Raw genomic sequence first — 22,755 nt, 5'->3', positions numbered from 1 at the left:
TTTGAATATTTACTCTAAAAAAATAAAGCATCTTAATACAAAGTTATTTCTAAGGTAATTAATTTAGGAAGTTCACACAATAAGTGGAAAAAACCAAATAATATTCACGAGGCAAGATTCTAGACTATGTTAGGGGAGCTCAGTTTTTTCACCTGGAGAGGAACATCTCCCACCACCAAACAAAAAGTGCATTATCTTCTCCACCATCACAACTCTCTGCCTTTCCAGCTGCAATACTGTCAAGAGAAGGATCAGCCTAACAAAGCCCAGCTGCCAAGACAGGAGGAGTGTGCACACAGAACTCCAAGGTGATGCTTTTCTGTCAGGGCTGCTGCAATAAATTCAACCCACTTGCCCCAAGATACAAAAAGAATAGTATCATACCCTGAAAAACAGAGAAATAGGTTTTAATCAATGTATCATCTAACAAACACATCTGTTTTATTCGATTACCAAGCACAACAATTCAGTTTTAATTCTACTTGAGGTCTTCAGCCTCCTCCTTCTAAAGTCTGCAAATTTTCTAGATATTGGGTGACAGCCTCTATCTCTGCAAACTCCAGTAGTCTGTTGATGAGCTTATCCAGTGCTTCTTTCCCACTTAGAATTTCCTATGGAAAAAGAGCAAACAAAAGCATTACTGACTGTTCTTCAGCATTATTCTGAAACACCAACTACTCAAACCCCTGAAATGCACTTTGCCTGCAGTCCCTCTACTTGCTCATCCTTGCAGGTCCCTCCCATGTGAAAGCAGCAGTGGTGGACATCAGCAGGACATCAGCTGCCTGCCTGTGCAAGGCACGTGGATTCTGGCAGCAACAAAAGCAGCTACTGCCTTGGTTTCATGTAACCCGTGCACCTACATGAAAATTCCCTGCAAGAACAATCAAGGATTGAAGAACCTCATTCAAATACTGTTGGCCACAGCAAGAGTGAGGCTGTTTTGCAAGCAAAGCTCAACTAACTTTTGTCAGGCACTTTATGGCTCCAGTTTCACTCAAGAAAAATCCCAACACTAAGGAACTGGCTGACAAAAGCCACTTTTATGCAATCATGGAACTACTTCCTCTGCCATGGTATTCTGCACTCCATTAACTATGAACCATTCCATATTCAGTATGCCCTGCATTTTCTGGAGTTACCCAGGACACCTGTGGGTACAGTTTGACAAGTGCTGCTCCTTATGCAACAGCACTTACAGCAAACTGGATACCTAAGCCAAAATACTGAGGGATCACCCTAAACTTTCATAAATTTAATTTTAAATTTTTCATAAATTTAATTTTAAAAAGTCCATTATTAGGATTTTTTTCCCCATTGTAAAAAACCCCAATAATCAGAATCATAGAATGGCCTGGGTTGGAAGGTACAGTAAAGATCAGCCAGTTCCAACCCCCCCTGCTATGGGCAGGGACACCTTTCACTAGACCAGGTTGGTCAAATCCCCATCCAACTCAGCCTTGAACACTTCCAGAAATGAGGCATCCACAGCTTCACTGGGCAACCTGCTCCAGTGTCTCTCCACTCTCACAGTAAAGACATTTTTCCTAATAGCTAATCTAAATATACCCTATTTTGTTTGAAGCTATTCCCCCTTGTCCTGTCACTACATGCTCTTGTAAAAATCTCCTTCTTTCTTGGAGGCTCCCTTTTGAGTACTGGAAGGCTGGTATTAGGTCACCCTAAAGCTTTCTCTTTTCCAGGTTGAACAATCTCTAAGATTCAAGCCATATGTAGATATTTACCCAGACACAAGATCTCATATAATATTAAAATGAAAATATTCCATTTCAGTTCCTTTTAACTGTGGCCCGTGATGAAAACATAAAAGTTTTTCTCATTCTTTACTCAAGCATTAGGAGGAGGAAAGAATGGCCTAACAAAAATAAAAAGTCCTTCCTGTCAGGTTTTTAGTTTGGATGTACTATGCTGCAAGAATCTCAAATGTCACTTGCCCAGTTTGACCAAAGGACTCATGGATCTCATTGAGGACCACATGCCTGGTCACTTTCCACTCACATAGTAGGAGAAAAACACAGAGAAGTAGGCCAGTGAGCTACAGCCTGTGCCAGTCATCTCTAAGACAACAAAAAGGCAGGAAATAAAGTTTAAGCTTTCTAAACCTAGTGTTCTGTCAGAGCACAACTGGCTACTTTCTTCATATATATTTTAAGTTGTACTCACTTAGTTAATTTTTTCTTTTTATGGTAAATGGGAGTGTCTAAATACTCTCATAAGGAGCCCTTACCTTGATATTGCGTGCATCATATGAGATCCTGTGGTCAGTCACTCTGTCCTGGGTGAAGTTGTAAGTACGGATTCTCTCTGACTGGGCTCTTGTTCCCAACTGCAGCAAAGCAGGAAAAAACAAAATCTGTTGTGTTTTAAAAAAAACAAGAACTTCTCTAGAACAGGATGCTTAAAATAAACTGTAATGGATCAGCCTGTTCCAACCACCAACCTAGTGGTCACTGGCTTGGCATTACTGAACTGTACTGTTTGTGATTGTGTATCACAAACCAAGTTTCTATATCCTCCAGCACATTTCAGTTCCCCCTCTGTAGCTGCAAGAGCCACATAACTTTCAAAGGTCGTGTAAGGTACCAAAGTCCTCACCCCAAAAAATACACAAGTGGGGTTTTCTGGGGAGAGAGAGAGGGTTGTAGCTTTCACACAAAATAATGAAAATAGGCTCTATTAATAATGGAAGCAGCACAGTCAATGCGTGGCTGTCAGAAATTGCACCACAAGGGACTTAGATTAGGAGTAAGAAGTGAAGTTACCCTCTAGTGGTGAAGTGTGACAGTGCAAATAACAATTTAAACTTGACACAGAAACCCAAATGTAGCACTGTTGGGATTAAACACTTCACTAAACACTGTGGTCTCCATTAAAATGGAGAGTTAAATGTTAATAAACTCTCAGAAAAATAGAAATAGGTGTCTGTTTCAGTGGGCTTTTGTGAAAATTTCATCTGCACTCAACAGATGAAATTTTTAGAACATGGAATTTCTTGAATAAATTCTGAAGCATTAGGAATTCACTTTTGCCTGATTGTCCACACTATATAAATGTATATAAATATAAATATAAATATAAATATAAATAGAAATAGAAATAGAAATAGAAATAGAAATCCTTTATGCAGCTTTGAAGGCTCTCAAACTGAAATTAATAACAAAGATAAATGGCTCACTGCTTGCAATGATGAGGTTAAAAATCTGCAGGGAAAATACACTTAAATGCAACCTGAAATAAGTGACTAAATAGCTGAGCTGGAAAATCTGGAGTACTGAGTAATTCTCTACTTCTGAAGCATTTTTATTCCAATAGATCACTGTTGAAATTTGAAGCACAAATGGGAAAATACTCAAAGAATGGGAAAAGAATGACAGAACATTTTAAGTGAAAAGCGCACTTGGCAGCCTAACCTGAGGTAACTCTTCCATAAGCTGTTCCTTCCTCAAAAGGTTACCTAAACTGTATCAAATAAGCTGCTACTTAATTGCACTGTGGCAGGATTATTCATTTACTTGTTTCTCTCAAAACCTCTGTATGGCCTAAAAATAGTCTCCTTTAGAAACTTCTGAGAACTGATCTTAGTATCCATTGAATGTAACTTTTTGCTGATGCTTGATTTGTGTAACTCTGGCCTTAACGGGGGCATTCAGCACCCGATGTTGAATTTTCCTTTTGAAAAATTTCAGCCAGTCTTTTGACCCTTCTTTCCAGCCACGGTTGATGTCTCTTTTCATTGCCTGAGAAGTCTACAATACCACTGAACTGGGATAAATAAAGGCAGACTTACCATTTTGAAGCACACGATTCTCCTCCCTTGTAAGCACCCCTAGTTTAGACACACACTTTCAATTGCTTTGTCCCTTTAACCCAAAGAGATCAGAAACAAATCTACAACACAACACAACATCCCCTCCAGATCTCAGGCACCACCTGCCTCACCTGCAGCTTCCTGGCACTCTGCTCTTGACTGAGCTGCTTCTCGAGGACCTGCTGGTACAGCTTAGCTCTCAGTGTCCGCAGAGCGATTTCCTTGTTCAGCTGCTGCGAGCGCTCCTGCTGGCACTCCACTGCCAGTCCTTCACAGAGCCATCCAAGAGCCCATTAGAACAGAGAACAAACAAGCTGAATTAATTCTAACACATTAGGCAAATGAAAACTACTGGAGTGCTGGTTTGTAGGGCCTTTCAGCTGCAGGAGAAAAAGTCATTTTAACACGCTGGCCAGAACCATTAGTGCGTTTTTAAACTTGTCACAGCTGCACCAGGGGGCTTTTGTTCTGTGCTACAGAAAAGTCAGGGATATTTTAAAATTTCATGAAGCAAACTAGTTTCTGACATTGCCTCTAGAAACTGGATTCACACCAATTAGCTGCCATATGTTAAAAATGCAATTTGAACAATCTACAAGAGGATGTTTAAAAGAGTGTAACACAAGTTTAAAAATCTTGTTCCAGATAAGCTCTTGGAGACTGGAAAATTCATTATTCTAGGAGAAAGGGGTGCCTAATCATCACTGGTGAGTCTTGAACTGTATTATGAAAAATGAGACAAAACAAGACCTTTAGGTCTTGAAAAGAAATGTGTAACTTCTCATTTGATTTCTGAATGAGAAAGGCATATAGGGAACAGCTGTTTTCAGGTCAATTTCCAGTGCCTAAAGTGATTTTGCATCTTACAGAGAGAAGCTCACTGAGTTTCAATAAAACAAATCCCAAAAAGACAGACTGGTCCTTCCCATCAATACACATTTTCCTTTCAATCCAACATATGATAGCATTATCTAGTATTCAATGAAGATCTTCAAGCCTTCTTTTTAACCAGTCGTGTAACTACACAGATTCCAGCTAGGCTAAGCATGTCCTCGCTTGCCAGTGGCCATTACTGCTGAAGGTACAGAGCACACAGTGCAAATTATTTACACCTTCCACCCCATCCCTGTCACCCTCCATTTGTTATTTCATCCTTCAAAGACAGTTTATTCATGAAAAACTCCCTCTAAAGACAGAACTGGCATAATCACTGTGCTCCTGGTACACAGCTCCTTTCTCACACTGCCTGGCTACAAGACGGACAGAAGCAGAAGGGGCTACTTCTCTTTTTTTTTGGTGTAAGGCCCAGCCCTGCAAGAGACAACCTGCAGATCACAAGCTTCCTTTTCAAGATACAGATTCAGTGTGATTAAAAGTGCAAAGTAGAGCCAGCCTTACCTGTAGGAAGGTGCACAATCCTCACAGCACTATCAGTTTTGTTAACGTGCTGCCCTCCTGCTCCTTTGGCTCTGAACGTATCTATACGCAGATCTTTGGGATCCACTTTAACATCAACCTAGAATCAAAGAAAATGACTACTTCCTGCTCATTCTAAAAATATTACTATGTGAGTGACACTCAGGATTAATAAGAAATCACTTCTCAAAAAATTGCTCCTTTACAACTGTTCCTAAGTAACAGTCATAATCACTATAATTTAAAAAATGCAGTGTCAAATATCTCTGAAAAGCAAATGACGCCTTAAAGATTTCACTTAGTTTTTCAAACTCTTACTCTAGGTCCTTCACAAAACAAGGTATCTGTGTGTGTCAAACAAAACACAATCACTGTTTTGCAAAACCACTAGCTTTGGCAGAGAGGCTAAGAAATAAGCAAACATTTAAAAACCACTTCTAAACAGCAGTGCAAGGATCTTGTTCAAACCTGAATGATTCTTGCAACAGTTCTTAGAATCATCTGAGAAGAAAGCAGGCATATCCAGATCTATGCAAGTAAGGATTGCCACACTGAAAATAGGAGTCCGTGATGACCTGGACCATAGTTCAAGCTCAGTGGATGGGAAAGGAACATTCAGATCTGATCAATGTTGCAAGTTAAGTATTACGAATAAGCAGAAGGGGCAGGAAAAGCCTACAGGATCTGGTTTTGTTTATCTTTTGTGTAAATTTGGTGGTCTAAGTGAGAACTGTCCCTATCAGTGAGCTCTCAGACAGACTAGCCAACACACTCACTCATATTCAAAGGAGACTGTCCTTGATTTATCAGAGAAGAACACCAATAATTTACATGAAACAAAAAACCTCAAAAGGGATGTACAGAATCACATTATTATGCACCACTGAGTATTTTCTTGGATATATTCTGTGTCTTAGTATGTGATGTAATTTAAAATTGGCTTACTCACAGCAGTGAGCCTTGTCAGTGTTGGGGCTGGAACACTTGCTGAAATGATCACTCACTTACATGCCATTTCAGGCAACAGCAAATGTCTGCAAAGTTGCTTCTGATGATCCATTTAAACATGTAAGACACAGAGCCAAGGACTATCACCTCCCAGAGCACTTGTGTTTCATTTGCTGGGACTTGCACGAAGCACTTGGTTATCAGTGAAATCCCCAAAACAGTAACATGGTTTTAAATAACACCTACTCCAATGCCAAAATGGGTGAGCAGGGGTTCAGCACCACCTCACCAAACCAATGAACAGTTTACCTCCTCTGGCTGGGGGAGGACAATGACTGACATTGTCCCAGTGTGAATACGCTGCATTCTTGATGACAGGCCCGTCTCAGGGATTCGCTGGACTCGGTGAGTCCCTCCTTCATATTTCAGATGCCTGTAGACATTCTCTCCTGAAATATGAGCAGCAGCATGATGCAAGCCTCCTGGAGAGACAAACAGTGTGTGACAAACACAGCAGAGAAACACTGCTTTCAATTCCATTGTCTTGGAATGTCTGAAGAACTGCTGTACCTATCTCAGCCGGCGTATAGTTCACGATGTCAAAGGTCCAACGTTTGTACTCGGCGTAGCTCTGGTACATGTCAAACATTTCTTTAGTGAACTGTTGGCAGATGTCCCCTAAAAATTAAAAGGCATTACCACATAAACAGCAGTTTTTAGATTTATCTGCAACTCTAACCCCAGTCATTAGGCAGGTTAATGTTCATCTTTAGAAAGTATTACTTTATGCCAGTAAAGTATTAAAAACGCATTAAGAATAACCCATAAGAGGTTTAATGGAGTTGGATGGAGGTTGGAAGTAATCTTCACTGTAGGAGCTTTGCTGACCTCCAGTTGTTCTGCCAGCTGTCACTTCTAATATGACAGGACTTCTATCATATTTTTCCTTTGGCACTAGAAGCTGGAAAAGCTGGGGGAAAAAAAAAAAGAATGCCATTATCTCTGTCATGACCCTGGATCTTCTCTTAATCAAATTTACAGCCAGACTTCACAATTGCCACAGCCTGAGCACACACAACCACTGACTTTCTTTGACAAGGTAGTTAAGTAGGACTAAAAACTGTCCAATGATCATTGCAACTCAGCGCAGTCAGTGTGGAAATGCAACATGCTAGTGCATCCACATGAAAGCTAGCTGAAAGTCCAGTCCTGCCAAGCCAGGTGCCCGGTCACTCACCCCAGCCCCAGCTACCTATGAAGACAAAGTTATTAGCTAACCCAGCCAATCTTTACATTAATCTTATTTTTCAGAAAGTCACATTTCATATTATTTCAGTCTGAGTATAGAAATTAGCCCAAACACAGCGGTCTCCACTGAATTGTTTCAACTTCTTTGCTTTTATTTTCCCCATTTATGGGATGCTGTCAGCTGAAGAGAAAATGAAGGACTGCAAGTTCTAATCAGAAATCCCTCAAGAGTGCATGCTCCACTGCCACAAACAGTTACTAGGATATTATGTCAATTCTCACTAACACAGACTCACCACTTTTTTAAACCCCTTCAGCATTTGCAGACAGACAAACAAGAGAAATTACTCAATCATCTCCTAAGACACAATTGTCACTAAGAAGCTTATTAGTAATTCAAGTTGCCTCTTCTTTTCAGGGAGAATACAGAAGCTGGACTTCTGTTTCATTACACTCAAGTGTCAAAATCTATTAGTAAGATCATAGAGGAAAGGTCTTCTGACATCTTTATTTACAAAGTTGTAAAATTTTACCTCAGGCTCACCTTTCTGCACAACATGTTCATTTTTTTATCCAGGCTTTCCTTCTCTTCTAACGCAAGCTCTAGAAGTTGTTTCTCATCTCTGCTGTCTAGTTCTAAATTTGAACAATAGGAATAGATGTTAGCCAATCTCACCTAGAGCAAATTATAACACAGCTGTCCAAAGACATGCACTGCAGCACAGAAAAGCTTGTAGGGTTTTGCCAGCATAAAATACTCAAATAAGAGCAGCCCAAGCTAGGATGCACATTGCTAGCTCAATGATCATATTTTCTAGGTGTGCTAGAAGGAGCAGCAGATATTTTACCTGTGATTAGACTGTCCCATTCCACATTTTAGAGCTTCCTAACAAACTAAAACACATTCTCAGGTAAAGCTCACAGAAGCTCCAAGCCTTTTCTGCTATGGAGCCTCCATCTTACAGTAATAAAAAATTTTGATCAGTTAGCAATAGATTATACACTAAGTAGAAACTTGAAGACAATTGGAGTCAAGTGGAAAACCTGTCACTGCTAAAACAGGGAAGCCCCTGTCCTTTTCATCTTTCTTTCCACTTTTCCACTCACCAGAAAGTGAAACAATTCAACTCACTGAAATTAAAAAGCAAGTCTGGTTGAATAAACTTTAAACTTTACCATGCCAAGTTGAACTAGATTTAAATTACAACTGGACAATTACCAGCACAAATGAGGAGGGAATGGCTGAAGCCAGCTTTGAGCAACTGGGAGTAAGAATGAGGGAACAAAGCAACAAAGAGAAGGTGAAAACCTTCTGCCTTGTGGCCAGCATGGAAACCATAGGTTTGTCTCAGATGCAGCATAAAACTGGACTCTAAATTGCTTCTAGCTGGTCCAAAAAGTATTGATCAGCTAGATAAACAGTATCAAATTAACTACTGTCAACAGTGCTGAGAGGTGGTCTGGTGGTGACCACTGAGCTTAAGGTTCAAAGGATTGGTATCCCATTCCTACCTCCCTTCAAAACAGAATTCACTTAACCTACCTCGTGACTCACACCACCAGAGGGAAACCAGGAAATATTTTTCTGCTTCACTGAGTGTTGCAAATATAAAATCCTACATCAATTGTCAGGAATTCAGGTAGTCAAGACAAGAGGGACAGTTAGGGAGCTAAGTGGAAAACAGTGAATAGCCAAATGAAGGGGACATCTGTGTTTTAACTTGGCCACACGATAAATGGTACAGACATTTATCATCTATACAGACAGAATAATTTGGCTCTATTTAATTAGTTTACTGGCTGTAATTTTTAACCATTCTTTTCCCTTCTTTCAACTAGAACTCACTCCATCCCTCCACATCATAATTTATGGAATTAGAAAAATTCTTCATTATATTCATTTGATTCAAAAACAGCCTAAGTTGAAATACGAATTTTCCAGAGTTTTCTTAATACTTTTTAATTCTTTCAAGAGCATTTATTTTTCAGCATTAAATTTTTGTACCTTGTCTCCTTCATTCATTCTCTTCTTTTCTCCAGTGAAGAGAATTAGAAAGGGTTGAGGATTAAAATATTTTAAATAACCATTTTTTTCCAAAAGCACAAACATCTATTTATTTTTAAAACTAAAGTATACAAATGTTTTCTACCTCTTTCTAAATAAGTTACATTTACATCTTTATTTCAGTATGTCTCTCACTGTTTTGTCCACATCCCTTGTCTCTCTCTGAAAAGCACTATGAACTTTTGTCCTCCTCCATTTACACTGCAGGGTACTGATTTTTTCTGTCCTTTGATTTTCCCCTCCATCACTGCTTTAATGCAAATCCCATTCTCTCCAGGTCAGTGTCTCCCTCTCTTGGCTTAATACTTCCCCCTGTAGCAGAATGAATGCCATTTTTTCCTTCCTACTGCATGCACCTCCTCACACTTGTAACAATGCTGGGGTTTTTTCCCAAATGTTGCACCATGAGTTATTTTTTAAATTCTCTTATTTATTCCCTCTGTACTTTTTTATTCCTAAATGGTACAAAAACCAGTTCAAACAATTTTAAATTCTTTTTTATCACAACTTATACTGTAGCAGACTATCGGAAAACAGCAGCTTCTTAAACAACCATTTTTTTTTATTCCTTAAAGGACTCCCCAACTATTTTCAAAGAAATATTAGCCTTTGCCATTTGAATTGGAAGCTGACAACCCAGAGCCTAATGAAAGTTCATGTCATTTGCTCAATAAATATCACTGAACTGGTCAGGTGGAATCCCATTTTAAATAACACAGCGGAAGGTTTTAGCCTTGCTAATTTTTTTCCTTCAGTTCAACCAAAAAATAACCTCAATATGAACACTTCCCAACTATTTCTGTTAGATGGACATCCCTGAGGTTCCAGAAAATCCCTACTCTCCCAAAATTACCATATTAAGACTTCAAATTAAAGTGAGGTGAGATGAAAAACAGAAGGATGTGGCTGGATGCAGAAAGCCCTTGCAGCACACAAGCTCCTGGGAGCAGGGAGGACCAGGGAGTGTTCCAGGTCTGGCTGAACTTACTCACAAGCTTTCCTCAAAGGCTGGGCAATGCAATTTATCCCAAGCACAGCTGCTGTTTTGAAGCAAGCAAGTAGATGTGTTTTCTTTTACCTGTGCACATCGCTTCTAACTCCTGAACTTCTCTTTCAGCCTCTTTGATTTCTTGAAACGCAGCTGCAACAGGGGACAGATCGGCACATCTTCTCCTCAGGGCTCTTTGCTCAAAGTCATTTAATGAGTGTGCACTTAACTGATGACTAACCTGCTGGTATTCCTTGCTGAGAGACTCCAGATACTTCTGCACAGCCTCATGTTTCCACAAAGCTTGAGAATCCTGATGGTTTTTCCTGTGCCAACTGTTAAAAGACAGAGTGACTCTAGCTGTATCCAATAAAGGCTTTGGCCTCCAAAATCCATGGTTGTGCAGTCCCACCATGCAGCCTGTCTTCTTTGCAATAGGAGGGAGAAGACAGCTGTCAAGTTGGCTGTGACAGCAGCAATTGGCAAGCAGGCTCTTGAAAAGGCAGACCTTTCGGAAAGGTTTCATTTTGTTTCTTATTTTTCCACCACCTGAAATTAAAAGTACACAGTACATTGGCCAGTGTTGTTATCTAGGAAAAAAAAGGCATCCTATTAAAAAAAACCACGACAAACAAACACAAGGATGGCATCAAGCCCATATCCTAGTTTGATTACACTGACACAAATGCAACTGTCATGGACAAAAATATTCCTGTTTTAGTCCCAGTTTAAACCAGAAGCTCTTTGTACTGACAGAGGGTTGGAAAAAGTCTTTTCTCTCCCCTCCTCAAACAGTTTATTTACGGAAAAGCTCCTGTGGATGACTCTTTACAGACAACAGCTTCATTTTGCCATATGTCTCATCAGAAAAATCCAACCATTTCATGCCTTACTGATGAAAGAAAAATGTTGCTGAGAAGAAAAATCCATGCTAGAGGTAAATAATTCTATATAGAGAATGTAAGAAATGTCCAGGATTATGTGTCAAATTATATCCAGTACCATAAAAGGAGGACATTAGTAGATGACCACACAACAGATCAGTCAGCAGGATTGCAATGCACTTACAAAATATCACTCACTCATACATCAAGACGACAGGAGAACTTCTATGTGCTTTATGTCCCCTGCATATTCCTTACTGTGACATATTTACACTTAAGCAACATAATATTTTTCATCCAAAAAGTGATTAAGAAGCAGATACTCTGAAACACAACTTCTGTATTTTTCTGAGACATTGGGCCTACAGTTTTATATGATCCAGGCTCCCCTTGGCATTAAAGCACTTCTATGAAAGATGATTTCCTCTTCATTTTATATCATCAATATTGCAAACTATGTTACGAATTACTACTGAGCTCTAAAATTTTATATTGGAGCACAAGGCTCTACTAGGAAAACTCCATCGAGATCACACTTATTCTAGGGCTACTCGCACAGAAAAGTTTAACATACAAAGAAGCATTCCTAGTAACCCTGCCAGCACCACGGTCCCATCTGCCCACTGATTTTTACAAAAAAGTAGATTCTGAGAAAGTAAGAGCATGAATCTTTTTGCAACAAGATCTGGAAACACACGTTTCAGTTTCCTGACAAAATTATTTTTTACTAATCAGTGACAAGACCTTCTGTGCATCTTCATGTGTTTTACTAACAAATTACTGTGACACTCTAACAACTCAACTCACTCGTTATTCTCACCTATTTACTGTCATCCATTCTTCCACAATGAAGGAAGAGCAATATGCAGTGGAACCAGAAGTACTGCATCTTGTCTGAATGCTTGTTTTACTACCTACAGAAGGAGGCAAGCACCTTTATTCTATTCTGCACCCTCCCCAGATTCCCCAGGTGCTATTGAATCCACAGCAGCAATTTCAAGACTGCTTTAACATACAAAAAGCAAATTATACCCCTCCTGGATTGCTATAGTGATAAAACCAGCTGCAGCAGAGGGATCCTGTTCCCTTCACTAGGAGCACAGAAAAAGGCAAAAATCATCTATGATCCTGGATTTAGGCATGAGTGGACTCAGTTCCAAAAGACCTAGTTCTGCGGATGAATATGGATTTGCTCCAGATCAGCATGGCCCATTGTTGTTTGGCTAAGTGCTGACCATCATCAACTCAATTTAAAAACATTAATGTTATATTTTATTTTAATTAATTCATTAAACATATTAATTACAACCATCTAGCTAACTTTTACAGGTGTAGTTAAGAAGCAATGAACTCAAATAACAACAAATTTGCTGTATTGCTTTGCCTGAGCTCTCAGAAGTAAAATTTTTGGGTTCAAAAGCAGAAAAAAAAAACCCAAAACAAACAAAAAAACCCAAACAAACAAAAAAACCCAAAAAAAACCCAAAAAACCCCAACAACAACAAAACAAAAGAGTAGCAAAATAACACGGACCTTCAAGGAAGTCAGAAGTTTCAAAATAATTTACAGCTATAAGCATTAAATAACTATTAAATGATCTCCAAACCAGATTTTAATAACTTTTAAACGTGATTAAAACGACCTCGTACACACCACAAATCAAAAACCAGTAAGTGAAAGTGACAACTGTAATTGTCCAATTGAAATAATAGTTTTTAAGAAATAATTTCAAGACAGGAAAGAGCTCTCAATCTTGCCAACTCTTTCAGAAGTTATAAAATGCATTTCTGACAACCAAAGATGCGACCGGCGCCATGCAGCAGCACTCAGGCGCATAAGGATTCGCAGGTGCACGGCAGGAAGAGGCACTGCAATGCTCACCGACCGGATCAGGAACAGCTCGAGCTCCGGGAGCGCCTCCCACACACCTCTGCCTCCCACCACGGCCACCCCCTGCAAAGCCCCCGACAGCCGCGGGCAGGGAGCGCCCCGGCCGCCCGGCTCCGCGGCGGGGCTCACGGGGCAGGGAGAGGCAGGAGCGGGGAGGGAGAGGCAGGAGCACCGGCGGGGCGAGGGCTGCGCTGCCCGGTCCCCGCGGCGGGGCTCCGGCACTCACCGTCCGCACGCCCCACGCCGCTCGGATGGCGGCCCAGCCCGCGGGCCCATGGCAGACGGGAAGTGCAGCGGGCGCGCTCCCGGTCCCAGCATGCCTGCGGGAAAACCCGCTTCCCGTCCCCCCGGCACCGCGCCTAAGCCACGCCGGCGGCAAAGGCAGCCTCCGCCTTGCGAACATGGTTAGTAAAAGATTAATTTCAAAGAAATCTGAATAAAATAACATGAAGCTCCACTTTGTGTCAAAGCTCACTATTCTATTCTATTTAAAATGAATTATTACTATTCTACTAAAGGCAAACAAAATATTATTAAAAATTACCATTCTGATTATGACTACGCTAGTTAGCTGCAGCTTCCTCATAAAGGAACTATGTATGTGGACATTTTAAAAGCTATTATTAAACATTATACCACTATCTCCCTAATTAAAATTTTAAAAATACTTTAGCAAAGTTTTTTTACACTTATAACCACTGAAAATACATTTCTTCTCAGCTACTGTCATTCTACAAAATTAAAAATAAATAAATAAATAAAAGGGTTAAACTTTTGTATTTGGCATGTAAAACACGGGATTTGGTGTGATAAGTATTCCAAAAGACTGAAATCAAGACCTCTCGAAAGGGCGTAGAGCACTGCGACCCTGAGATGCATGAAAGGTCTCTGTTTCGGCCGTGCGTTTGAAGGATGAATCGAAGCTCTTCAGTTTCGGTCTCAGAATTGTTTATTGTATCTTATCTATAAAAATTTTTCTCCTGCCCTGCCGAGGTCCGTCCAGCAGGACAGTAAGAGGCACTCTGCCTGCCCCCGGGGCGGTGTTATCTCTTTATACTAAAAACTACATATAACATGCTTACAATTACTTTCCAATACCTATCACCTATGTTAGACAATGAACTTCTACTCTAAACCAATCTAAAAGTGCCAACATCAAAGCAGAAGATGGAGGTAAAGAAGAAGAAAGGCTAGACATGCCCAAATCCCTCCATCTTGCCCCCGAAAACCCCTATTCTAAAAATCCCAAAATCTACTTTTTCACCCAGTGATAATTTTATTATTACATTACTTTAACTGCTGTGGCTTGCAGGTCTTCATACAAAGCTGTTAATTCGCTCCACAGGTCATAATCGAACCCACAGGTGTTCTGGGCTGTGTGCCAGGGTCTCTGAGCCCCCTGGCAGGGGTCCTGGCAACTCTGGACACCCAGAGGGATGTCCTGAATTCCAACAGGGACCAATCAATGGGTAGGATCCAGATCAAAGCTCAGTGCCCGAATGACAACTAACCACTTGTTTAGGCCTGAGGACAGGTTCTGGCTCTGCTCTGCCTGCGGGTACAGGAGGCAAGGCAGACAGATGGAAAACCACTTCCTGTGAACAGGACTCACCACAGAGTTGGTGCACAGGAAGGACCACTGGAAACAGCATCCTGAAATCTTCCCCAGTCCTGAACCCACACTGATGTGCCATAAGAGATGCCATCAGCTAGACACCATTCCCATTGTACCTCACTCTTCTTCCACTATGACTGCTGGGGCTCAGTGAAATGAAATAATAAAATTGTACTTGCACTGGTACTTAAATATGCAATTTGATACTTCAAAGTATTGGGAAGGTCCTCTCTGGGAGGACAATCAGGAACCTAATAACCTGAAACTGCCAGTAGACCTCATGCTCCAAAACTGGTTTTAAAAGAAGAAGGTAGGCCAAGGAAAACCAAATCAGCTTCTACTTCAGCCAGTAATGGTTCTTGCATTAAATTCTCTGATTAAACATGATCATGTTCTGTTTTTATTATGCCTTGTGGGTGAATGTTTTAACTTAAATGTGAAAATAGAGACTGTAACAAAGTCCTGCTCGCTCCCTACCAGGCAGCAGAGCATGCAGGGGCAACACAGCCAGGACAAGGGCTGGACTCTGTGCAGCCAGCAAGGCTGCCAGGGACCATCCACCACAGGACCTGTCCATGCATCTCATACTCAAAACATGTAAGATGCACTCTTTCCTTAAGTTTACCATGTGCTTTTAGACTGCAGTATGGCAACTGAGGGTGAAGGATGTGAAATCTACGTCTACCCCTCTCACAGTTTGTTTTGATGCCTTAAAACCTGCATGGCTGAAGCAGCAGCTGCTGATGGAGCTGGTGAGGATAAGGGGTTATGGGGCATGAGCTACTTGGAGCAGGGTGCCACCACTTTCCTCAGCAGCCCACAGTGACATTGGGTGCAGAAGGGAAGTGTGACAACAGGAAGACAGCTGGGTTCTGGGGCTTCAGGATAGATACGGTGGTCTTGTACTTTAAAACCTGGCATTATTAACCTGCCAGTTTAGAAACTGGAGGCAAAGGGATGGCTCATCAGACAGAACAGGCTCCAGGTCTTGCAACACGCTTGGCTTGAAGGCAGGTCCATGCCCACGCGGGGGCCCTTCTTCACCCAGGGGGCCCTAACTGGGTTTAATGGTGTGCGAGCATCTCCCAGCAACTTCCACAGGAGCAGAGTGACACACACCGCAAAAATAGCAAACTTGTTACAATGTATGTAACACGTCAATATTGTTCCCCACTTTCAGCCCAAACAGTTCAGACTTCTGAAATCTCTCTGTTTGAAAGAAAAAATGATGACAGAAACATACGCATCTTGAATACAGTCCTGTTTAATAACAAAGCCTGTAGAGAGAGCTTTGTTTTGCCCAGCACAGTGGGATTAAATGACAAGAAGTTTTCTTGAATGCGCTCCCAAACCTCACTTTCAGTTGGAGCTCTGCCTTCCCACAAAGCTCATTTCTTTGTTTATTCTCTCTCAGCTAGCCTACAAACGTTTCTTTTATTGCCTCTCTGCTTTCCTTTTCTTGCTGCTTTTAACAGACTTTTAATATGGACACATCTAGATGCAAATCGAACCCCTGCCTCTTATTTGCAATTTGCCTACTTTCAGACAGCATTCTTTCCAGTGTTTGGACTACCAGGAAACAGGGACCTTTAACTATGAAGAACAGCCTTATTGCTTCAGATCAAAGGTCCACCTAGCACAATATTTGTCTGATCTTTCTCCATGATGCATCAGTTTATCATTCAACCCAACCAGAGGCATAATATGCCTTTTTGCCAAGACAGAAATAAGGGTTCATAGAGTCAAGGCTTCAGATAGTTGTTAGAAGTGCTGAAGACATGCCTGGCACAAACAGGCTCTGAAAATGATGCTGCAGGGCAAAGCCAAGGCTGCTATCCCTCTCAGTAATGCTCCTTCTTTGTAAAAATCACATACCCAGTGCAGCACTACTACAGCATATAACAGAAAGAACAGTGAATTGGGGACTGTGATCAGTGATAACAAACAAATACTGTGATCAGTGACCCCGCTGACTGACATCATTAGAAGCATGCCAGAACAAAAAAGTGAGAAATAACCACAATAGAGATATTTCTTATGACAGACCATACATCTAAACAGATTAACAAAACACTATGGAAACCAAAAACCATTCACTGAAAGTGTCCATAACCGGATGGCTCATCTATAAAGAACTACAGGAAAGCATATACTTTATGTTCTCATCTTTGTATTTTCATCTCAGGAAGCTTCCTAAACATCAACTTTCTTTTTTTTTTTTTAGTTATTAGCCTTCAAGTTATTAGGCTGACATGCAGGTTACTCTCTTCCAAGAAATTGTCTACTGTCTTGTTCCCTCTGTTAGCTGAAAAGGAAAGCAGCTATCTTGTCATCAACTTAAGCAAGGCTTGTGTCAAGTCAAGGACATGCTGCTTACCAAGTACCAAATAAAATATATTAAGGACACAGACTTTCTCATTGGCTCTTGTGAGTTACTGTTTCATGCACACTTGCTTTACTTGGGGATATCTATTATCTGCGACACTAGGTGGGTAACCATATTATTACAGAACTAAGATACTTAGAAATAAATGCCAAAATATAATTGATATTTTAAAGGTTAATTATGTAAACAAAGATTTTAATGGCAGTCGCCTAGTTTATTTTGCCTGTAAGATGGCCTTTTCAATTGGCTGTAACCTTGACAGTTTAACCAATTTTCCTTTTAAGTAATGCCCTAGGCCATGTAGTTTTAGCGTTCCTGGTTGTTGGTGGTTTTGGTTTGGTATTGTTTTCAAGAACGATTTTTGGAAATAACAAGAAGAGAAATAAAAGACCTTAGACCTCCTTCGGTGAAGGAGCCAAGCGATGAAAAAAAGCCGCTGTTCTGCGGACGCACGATGGTGTCGGGAAGTTTTACATAACCAACTGCTGAAAATGCCTTAATGCGACGGGGGCCGTCCCCGCTCGCTCAAAGCCTGGCTGCCAAGTTTGCTGTTGTTTCCTTAAATACCAGCCAGGGCACTGCAAGCCCGCAGAGCCTCTCCGAGCCCCGCCGCCGACAGAGGCTGCGCTCCTTCGCAACGCCGCCTCCCTCCCAGGCTTGCGAGCAGCCTGGCTCTCCGAAGCGGCCGTTTGAGCGCCGGGAGCGGAGCGCTTCAGCCGCCGCTCCGGGAATCGCACAGGGAATCACGGAGGAAATCCTCACTGCCTGCCCTGCGGCCGGGCGGGCGGAGGGGGTGTCTGTGTGGGGGAGCGGCGCTGCGCCTGCGCCGAGGGGACCCCGGCGGCCATTTTGCAGCGTCAGGCGGGCGGCGAGGCGCCCCGGCAGCTGCGCAGAGGGGCCCAGGGGAGCCGGCGGGGAGGGCGGGCGGCGCAGGGCTATGAGTTAAAGTGCCGCCGCCGCCCCGCCGAGTTCGGGCTTTTCCTCCCCGGCGTTTCCCCCTCCTCCCGCCCCTCATACCGCCAGCCGCCCCTCCCGGGCCGCCCCCACCCCCGCCAGCCGTGCCTGTCCCAGGGCCGCCCGCGCCATGCCGTCCGTGCCGCTGCCGCCCAAGGAGAGCAACCTCTTCAAGCGGATCCTGGTGAGACACCGGCCCCGCTCCTCTCTCCTCCTCCCGCCGCCGCTTCTCCCTCCTCTTCCCTCTGGCTCGCCGGCCTCGCTCGGTGCCCTCCGGGTCACTTCGCCCGCCGCCGGAGTTGGCCCCGGCTGAGCGCATACGGATGCGGCGGCCGCGCTCGCCCGGGGGAACCGGGCTGCCGTCGCCTCCTCGCCCCGGTTCGTCCCCGCTTCCTTCCTTCCTTTGTCTGGGGCCCGCCGTGCAGGCCGGGCGAGCCGCCCCTGCTCGTGTTGGCGGCCGGGAAGGGCTGGTGTGGCCCCCGGCCGGGGGAGGGCGGGAAGGAGGGAGGGAGCCAGGCAGGCTCCCCGGGCCGCCGAGCGCCTTCCTCCCGCCCGCCGCGGGCACTGCGGGGCGAGCCGGGGCCGCACCGCCGCTCCCCTCCCCGCGCCTCGGGGAAGACCTCGAAGCACGGTGCGAGTGTAGCAGGATTTGCTGTTGCTTGGTTGATTCCCATCTGCGCTTCATTTCCAGCGAGAGCTTCGGCTTTGCTGTAGGGACCGGGTTAAAAGCAGTTCGCTCGTTCAGCAGTTTTGAGTGTAGTTGAAGACGTGTGGAATGAAGTATCCCCGCTTCTGTGCGTCCTTTGCAGGACTTGTCTCAACTCCTTTGTGTTGGGCGAATTCCGCTCTTTGAGACTTAACGGTGCAAGGGACGTTTAGTGTTTACGAGATAACTTTGAAGAAGGAGCTCGCTTTAGCTGTGAGTTTCTAACTCAAGTACTGTGCTTAAAAAAGTCCCACTCCTCCCTTCCGAGACAAGAAAACACCACACTCCCTTTTTCTCGAGCTTGTCAGTGTGATAGTAATGGACTTCCAGCCTCAACAAAATTGAGGTGTTTTGTTTCAGTTTACCATCCTGCAGGCAGAGGACGTCTGTGCAGCACTCTAAGTAATCCTGCTGGCAGGCGGAAATTTCTTTAGTTCTCTCTGAATTGGTTAGGTAGTTTCAGTGCTTCGCAACCGCAGTAGTGGTTCAGAGGTAGACACTTGGGCTTCAGGGAGCTGAGCTCAAACAGTGTCAGTAAGTTCCTGTACTGTGTACAGAGCTGTTTTTTTTTTCCAGCAGGTTCTTCAGAGCTGTTTTTTTTGGCTGCTTTGCATAGTGTACAGGTTTTAAAAACTTATTGGTTCTTAATGGTGATTTGTTGCTTACTGCATGCTTATGGTATGCATCTTAGTAAGTCATTCTAGCACTCCTCTTTCTCTCGGCTAAAAATAAGTGACTAATATTAGAACAGTTAAGTGATTATTCTTACTAGCAGCAGACAAGTTCACAGTAGCAGCCACTTATAAAGTTTTTTTGATTGGATTATAAAATGGCTTTTTTAGAGATCATATTTTAGACAGTTTTTTTTTAATATTAAACGGTGGATAAAACTGTTGGAAATGAGTGCTTAGGCAAGAGGAGAGATACATAAAACTTGAGTGAAGTTCGTGCAGAAATTTACTTGAGTTCTAAAACTTTCAGAAGCCTTTAACTGGTGCTGTATAGTTGCAGTTGCCAGTTGCAGTTCCTAAAGTGATGATCACAAAATTACTAGCTTGTGTCTTCATATAGTGTCTCTTTTTGAAACTTTATTAAATTTTTTTTCTTACTAGCTCTGGCTCTTGCATGGTGTACTTCTTTCTGGAATACTAATATACTACAAATGGAACCCTTTGGTTGCTTGACATAACTCAGAGTATTTTTGTTTAGTAGTATAGCTTGTGGTGCTAAAGGCTCTTTAATCAAACCAGCTTTTGCTCACTTTGGCACCGCTAGAATATTTTATATGCCCATAGCATTCCTAGTAATTTCCAAAATTTGGGGCAGGGATTAAGTGGGAAGCTGTCTAATAAGACCGTACAAACATGTAGTGATTTAGTCACTTGGAACAGATGCAATGAAATTATACCCATATATTAAGACTTTAGTATTTTTATGAACGCTCTGCAGAGAATTAGCAGAAAGGGAAAACTCATTTGGAAATCATGAGAAATCCTTCACAGTGACTTGGTGTGTGGATGTAACATATCAGACAGGTTATCAATGTTCTGAACAAGATGCCCAAGTAACAGCAAAGCTGTCAGAGCTGCCCTGGCTGGTGTGGCCGCTTGGAGATCAATGTAAGCTGAGAAGTCTGCTCGAGAAGCTGAGTAAATAGACTTTAAGCCACATCAATTTGTGTGCTTGCATGCTTGGCAGGGCTTGAACAAGCTGACTTAAAACTAGCAGTTAGGTGATAAGGGAAGTAATAGCAATTGTAGCATGGGTAGTAGTCCTAGTTGATCAGGACTATTGTAAGGTAGTGCTAAAGCTCCTTGCTCTATTCTGACTTCCAGTTCTGTTTTGTTTCTTAGGCCATACTTTCATTGTTCTGCAGAGACTTTCTCAGTCTAGATGCTCTTCCCCTGGAAGACCTGTTGGTGCTTACAGGTGTGATGTTGTTTGGGAGTATGGGGCTGAGCAGCTTCAAGCTCTTCCACTTCACAGCCTCACAGAAGGCATGGATGAAATATTTGAATATGTTCCCCTCTCATGGAAGGAAAAAAGCATCATAAATAAGAATGAATATAGAAGTGCTTGTGTGTTTCTTGCCAATTAAAGTCAGTCTTCAGATTAGGTGACTTCTTAAGTGAATGGGGCGGATGCTGCCTAAAATAAGCATATTCATGGTAACTTAGGCCTCTTGTTAAGGTTGAAGTTTGGTATCATGCATTTGGTGTTTACTTCTAGTAAGCTTAGCCTGATCTTCTATTTTGTGTATTTAAAATTGAGCTGTAAACTTGCCTTCAGAGTACGTTTCAGTTTAAGTAGCTTTGATTTTTTTATTTTCCTTTCACCCAAGAATCCATACTATAAACTGTCTCAGACTTAGTCTTAAACATTGGCTTTATGGAATCAAATCAGCTGTGTCTGGACAGGGCATGGCAGTAGTCTTTGTAAGTAGTCTAGTAGGCTTTAGAGGAAAGCCTTGGGGTTCTTGTCATGCTTTCATGGCTCACTTGCCAAGATGTTTTTGTTTTAAAGGAATGCTTACTGTCTTCTAATATGTATTGGTGTGAGCCCAGGCTCATGCAGTGTAAGGTATGGTCTGATGTCGTTTCATGTTTGATAGATCTGTGGATAGTATCATGCCTGTAACTGACTAATCCTTTGGTTTCTTAGCAAATTCCTCATATTGCTGTTGTCTAAAATAAGGTTTGCTGTTTTAATTGCAGCTGACTTCAACTAATAAGACAAAAAAAGTCTGGAAGTATATAGCCTTGAAGCAGTGGGTTGTTGCTGTTCAATTCATTCAGGCATACATTTTCCGTTTTTCAGGGCAAGGAAATGCTTCAAGTGCCCTCTCTGAAGACTTGTTCATCTTCTCTGTAATGTCCTTTTTGTTCTCCAACTTCTTCAATAATCTTAAGAGATTTCTTCTTTGGTAAAATATAAATATATAGGTGTTAGTAGGATTTAATTAATTCTTATCCATAGAATTCTGAACGATTTTTTAAATTTTTATTTAATGAAATAATAATGGTTTATAAGCATGTAACTAGTCAGTCTCCTGGGAATGATGTGGGGGAGTTACTGAACTATTAAACTCGTTAATTGGGAAGTTATGTTATGTTAATTAGGATATCCCAAATGAGATAGATACCATAGCTGAGGTAGCCATTATTAATCCACCACTGGAGCAGTGGATATTTGAAGTCTCTGACATTAAAGATCCCTTCCTTTTAAAAGCAGGTGTTTGGAGCAGTCCCTTAAAATCTTCTGGTGTAACTTTAGACTGATTCTTGGTGTAGTTGTTGCTTGTGCTGACGAGGACAGGCAGCCTAGGAAGAGTGTAAGCAGTTCCCTCCTAACGGGCTTTCAGATGAGGTGGTGAGGATGCCTGGCCAACTGCAAACTACTGAAATGACAGAACTGCAGAGGATAGATGCCAGGCTTGTGGTAACAGTCAGTAAGGCTTTTATAAGGGGAAGTCACACTTCACATTTGTCGGTGATTTGAGACAGTCTCATTTGGAGAAGACTTAATCCCAAATAGATATTCTTGGTTTAGTTTTTCAAAAAGAGTTTATGAAGGTCATCATGCAAGGCTCAGAAAGCAGGCTTCTGTGGTATGCTGTGTGTTTTTTCTTGATTCTGGACTATTATTTATACTTTTCTTTTAAAAAATGTTAGTTTTTCAGTGTTAAGTCTCTCCATGTTTTATTCTGGAATATTTTCATATTTGGCTGTTTAAATGGAACAGAACAAGCACTGAATAGTAAGAAGAGTTCAGTTCTGAACTATTTGTGGCACAAAAAGTGAAGGCCACATGAAAGCTTCCATGTTTT

The 22,755-nt window shown here is 42.1% G+C and overlaps 2 protein-coding genes across 7 annotated transcripts in view; one reads left to right on the top strand and one right to left on the bottom strand.

The window, feature by feature from the left end:
- Nucleotides 1–386: 386 nt before the first annotated feature.
- MTRF1 (mitochondrial translation release factor 1) lies at nucleotides 387–18,525 on the bottom strand. 4 transcript variants are annotated; one of them, XM_030234097.2, is made up of 11 exons: nucleotides 13,495–13,547; nucleotides 12,199–12,292; nucleotides 10,585–11,043; nucleotides 7,986–8,077; nucleotides 7,082–7,163; nucleotides 6,764–6,871; nucleotides 6,503–6,675; nucleotides 5,228–5,345; nucleotides 3,961–4,097; nucleotides 2,249–2,347; nucleotides 387–611 (listed from the first exon to the last, which is right to left on the bottom strand). In XM_030234097.2, exons 3-11 carry the CDS (start codon nucleotides 11,018–11,020, stop codon nucleotides 492–494), a joined length of 1,365 nt encoding a protein of 454 aa, XP_030089957.1. In that variant the 5' UTR covers nucleotides 11,021–11,043; nucleotides 12,199–12,292; nucleotides 13,495–13,547; the 3' UTR covers nucleotides 387–491. The 4 variants fall into 4 exon arrangements, with proteins under 4 accessions (XP_030089957.1, XP_050826556.1, XP_030089958.1 ...); XM_050970599.1 differs by lacking the exon at nucleotides 13,495–13,547 and adding an exon at nucleotides 13,260–13,274; XM_030234098.2 differs by lacking the exons at nucleotides 12,199–12,292; nucleotides 13,495–13,547 and adding an exon at nucleotides 18,390–18,525.
- NAA16 (N-alpha-acetyltransferase 16, NatA auxiliary subunit) overlaps nucleotides 16,130–22,755 on the top strand; it is a 64,664-nt gene continuing 58,038 nt past the window's right edge. The window contains exon 1 of one of the 3 annotated variants that reach the window (XR_003945523.2): nucleotides 16,130–18,407. Coding sequence is in view for 2 of the 3 variants with exons in the window: in XM_050970575.1 (XP_050826532.1) it covers nucleotides 18,354–18,407 (54 nt within the window). In the remaining variant the exon portion in view is untranslated. The remainder of the gene's footprint in view (nucleotides 18,408–22,755) is intronic. The other 2 variants (XM_050970575.1, XM_009102980.4) reach the window with 2 other exon arrangements.

This window comes from Serinus canaria, chromosome 1 (genome assembly GCF_022539315.1).
Source record: "Serinus canaria isolate serCan28SL12 chromosome 1, serCan2020, whole genome shotgun sequence".
In the NCBI taxonomy this organism is placed as follows: domain Eukaryota; kingdom Metazoa; phylum Chordata; class Aves; order Passeriformes; family Fringillidae; genus Serinus; species Serinus canaria.
This window is presented reverse-complemented; position numbering and strand designations above follow the sequence as displayed.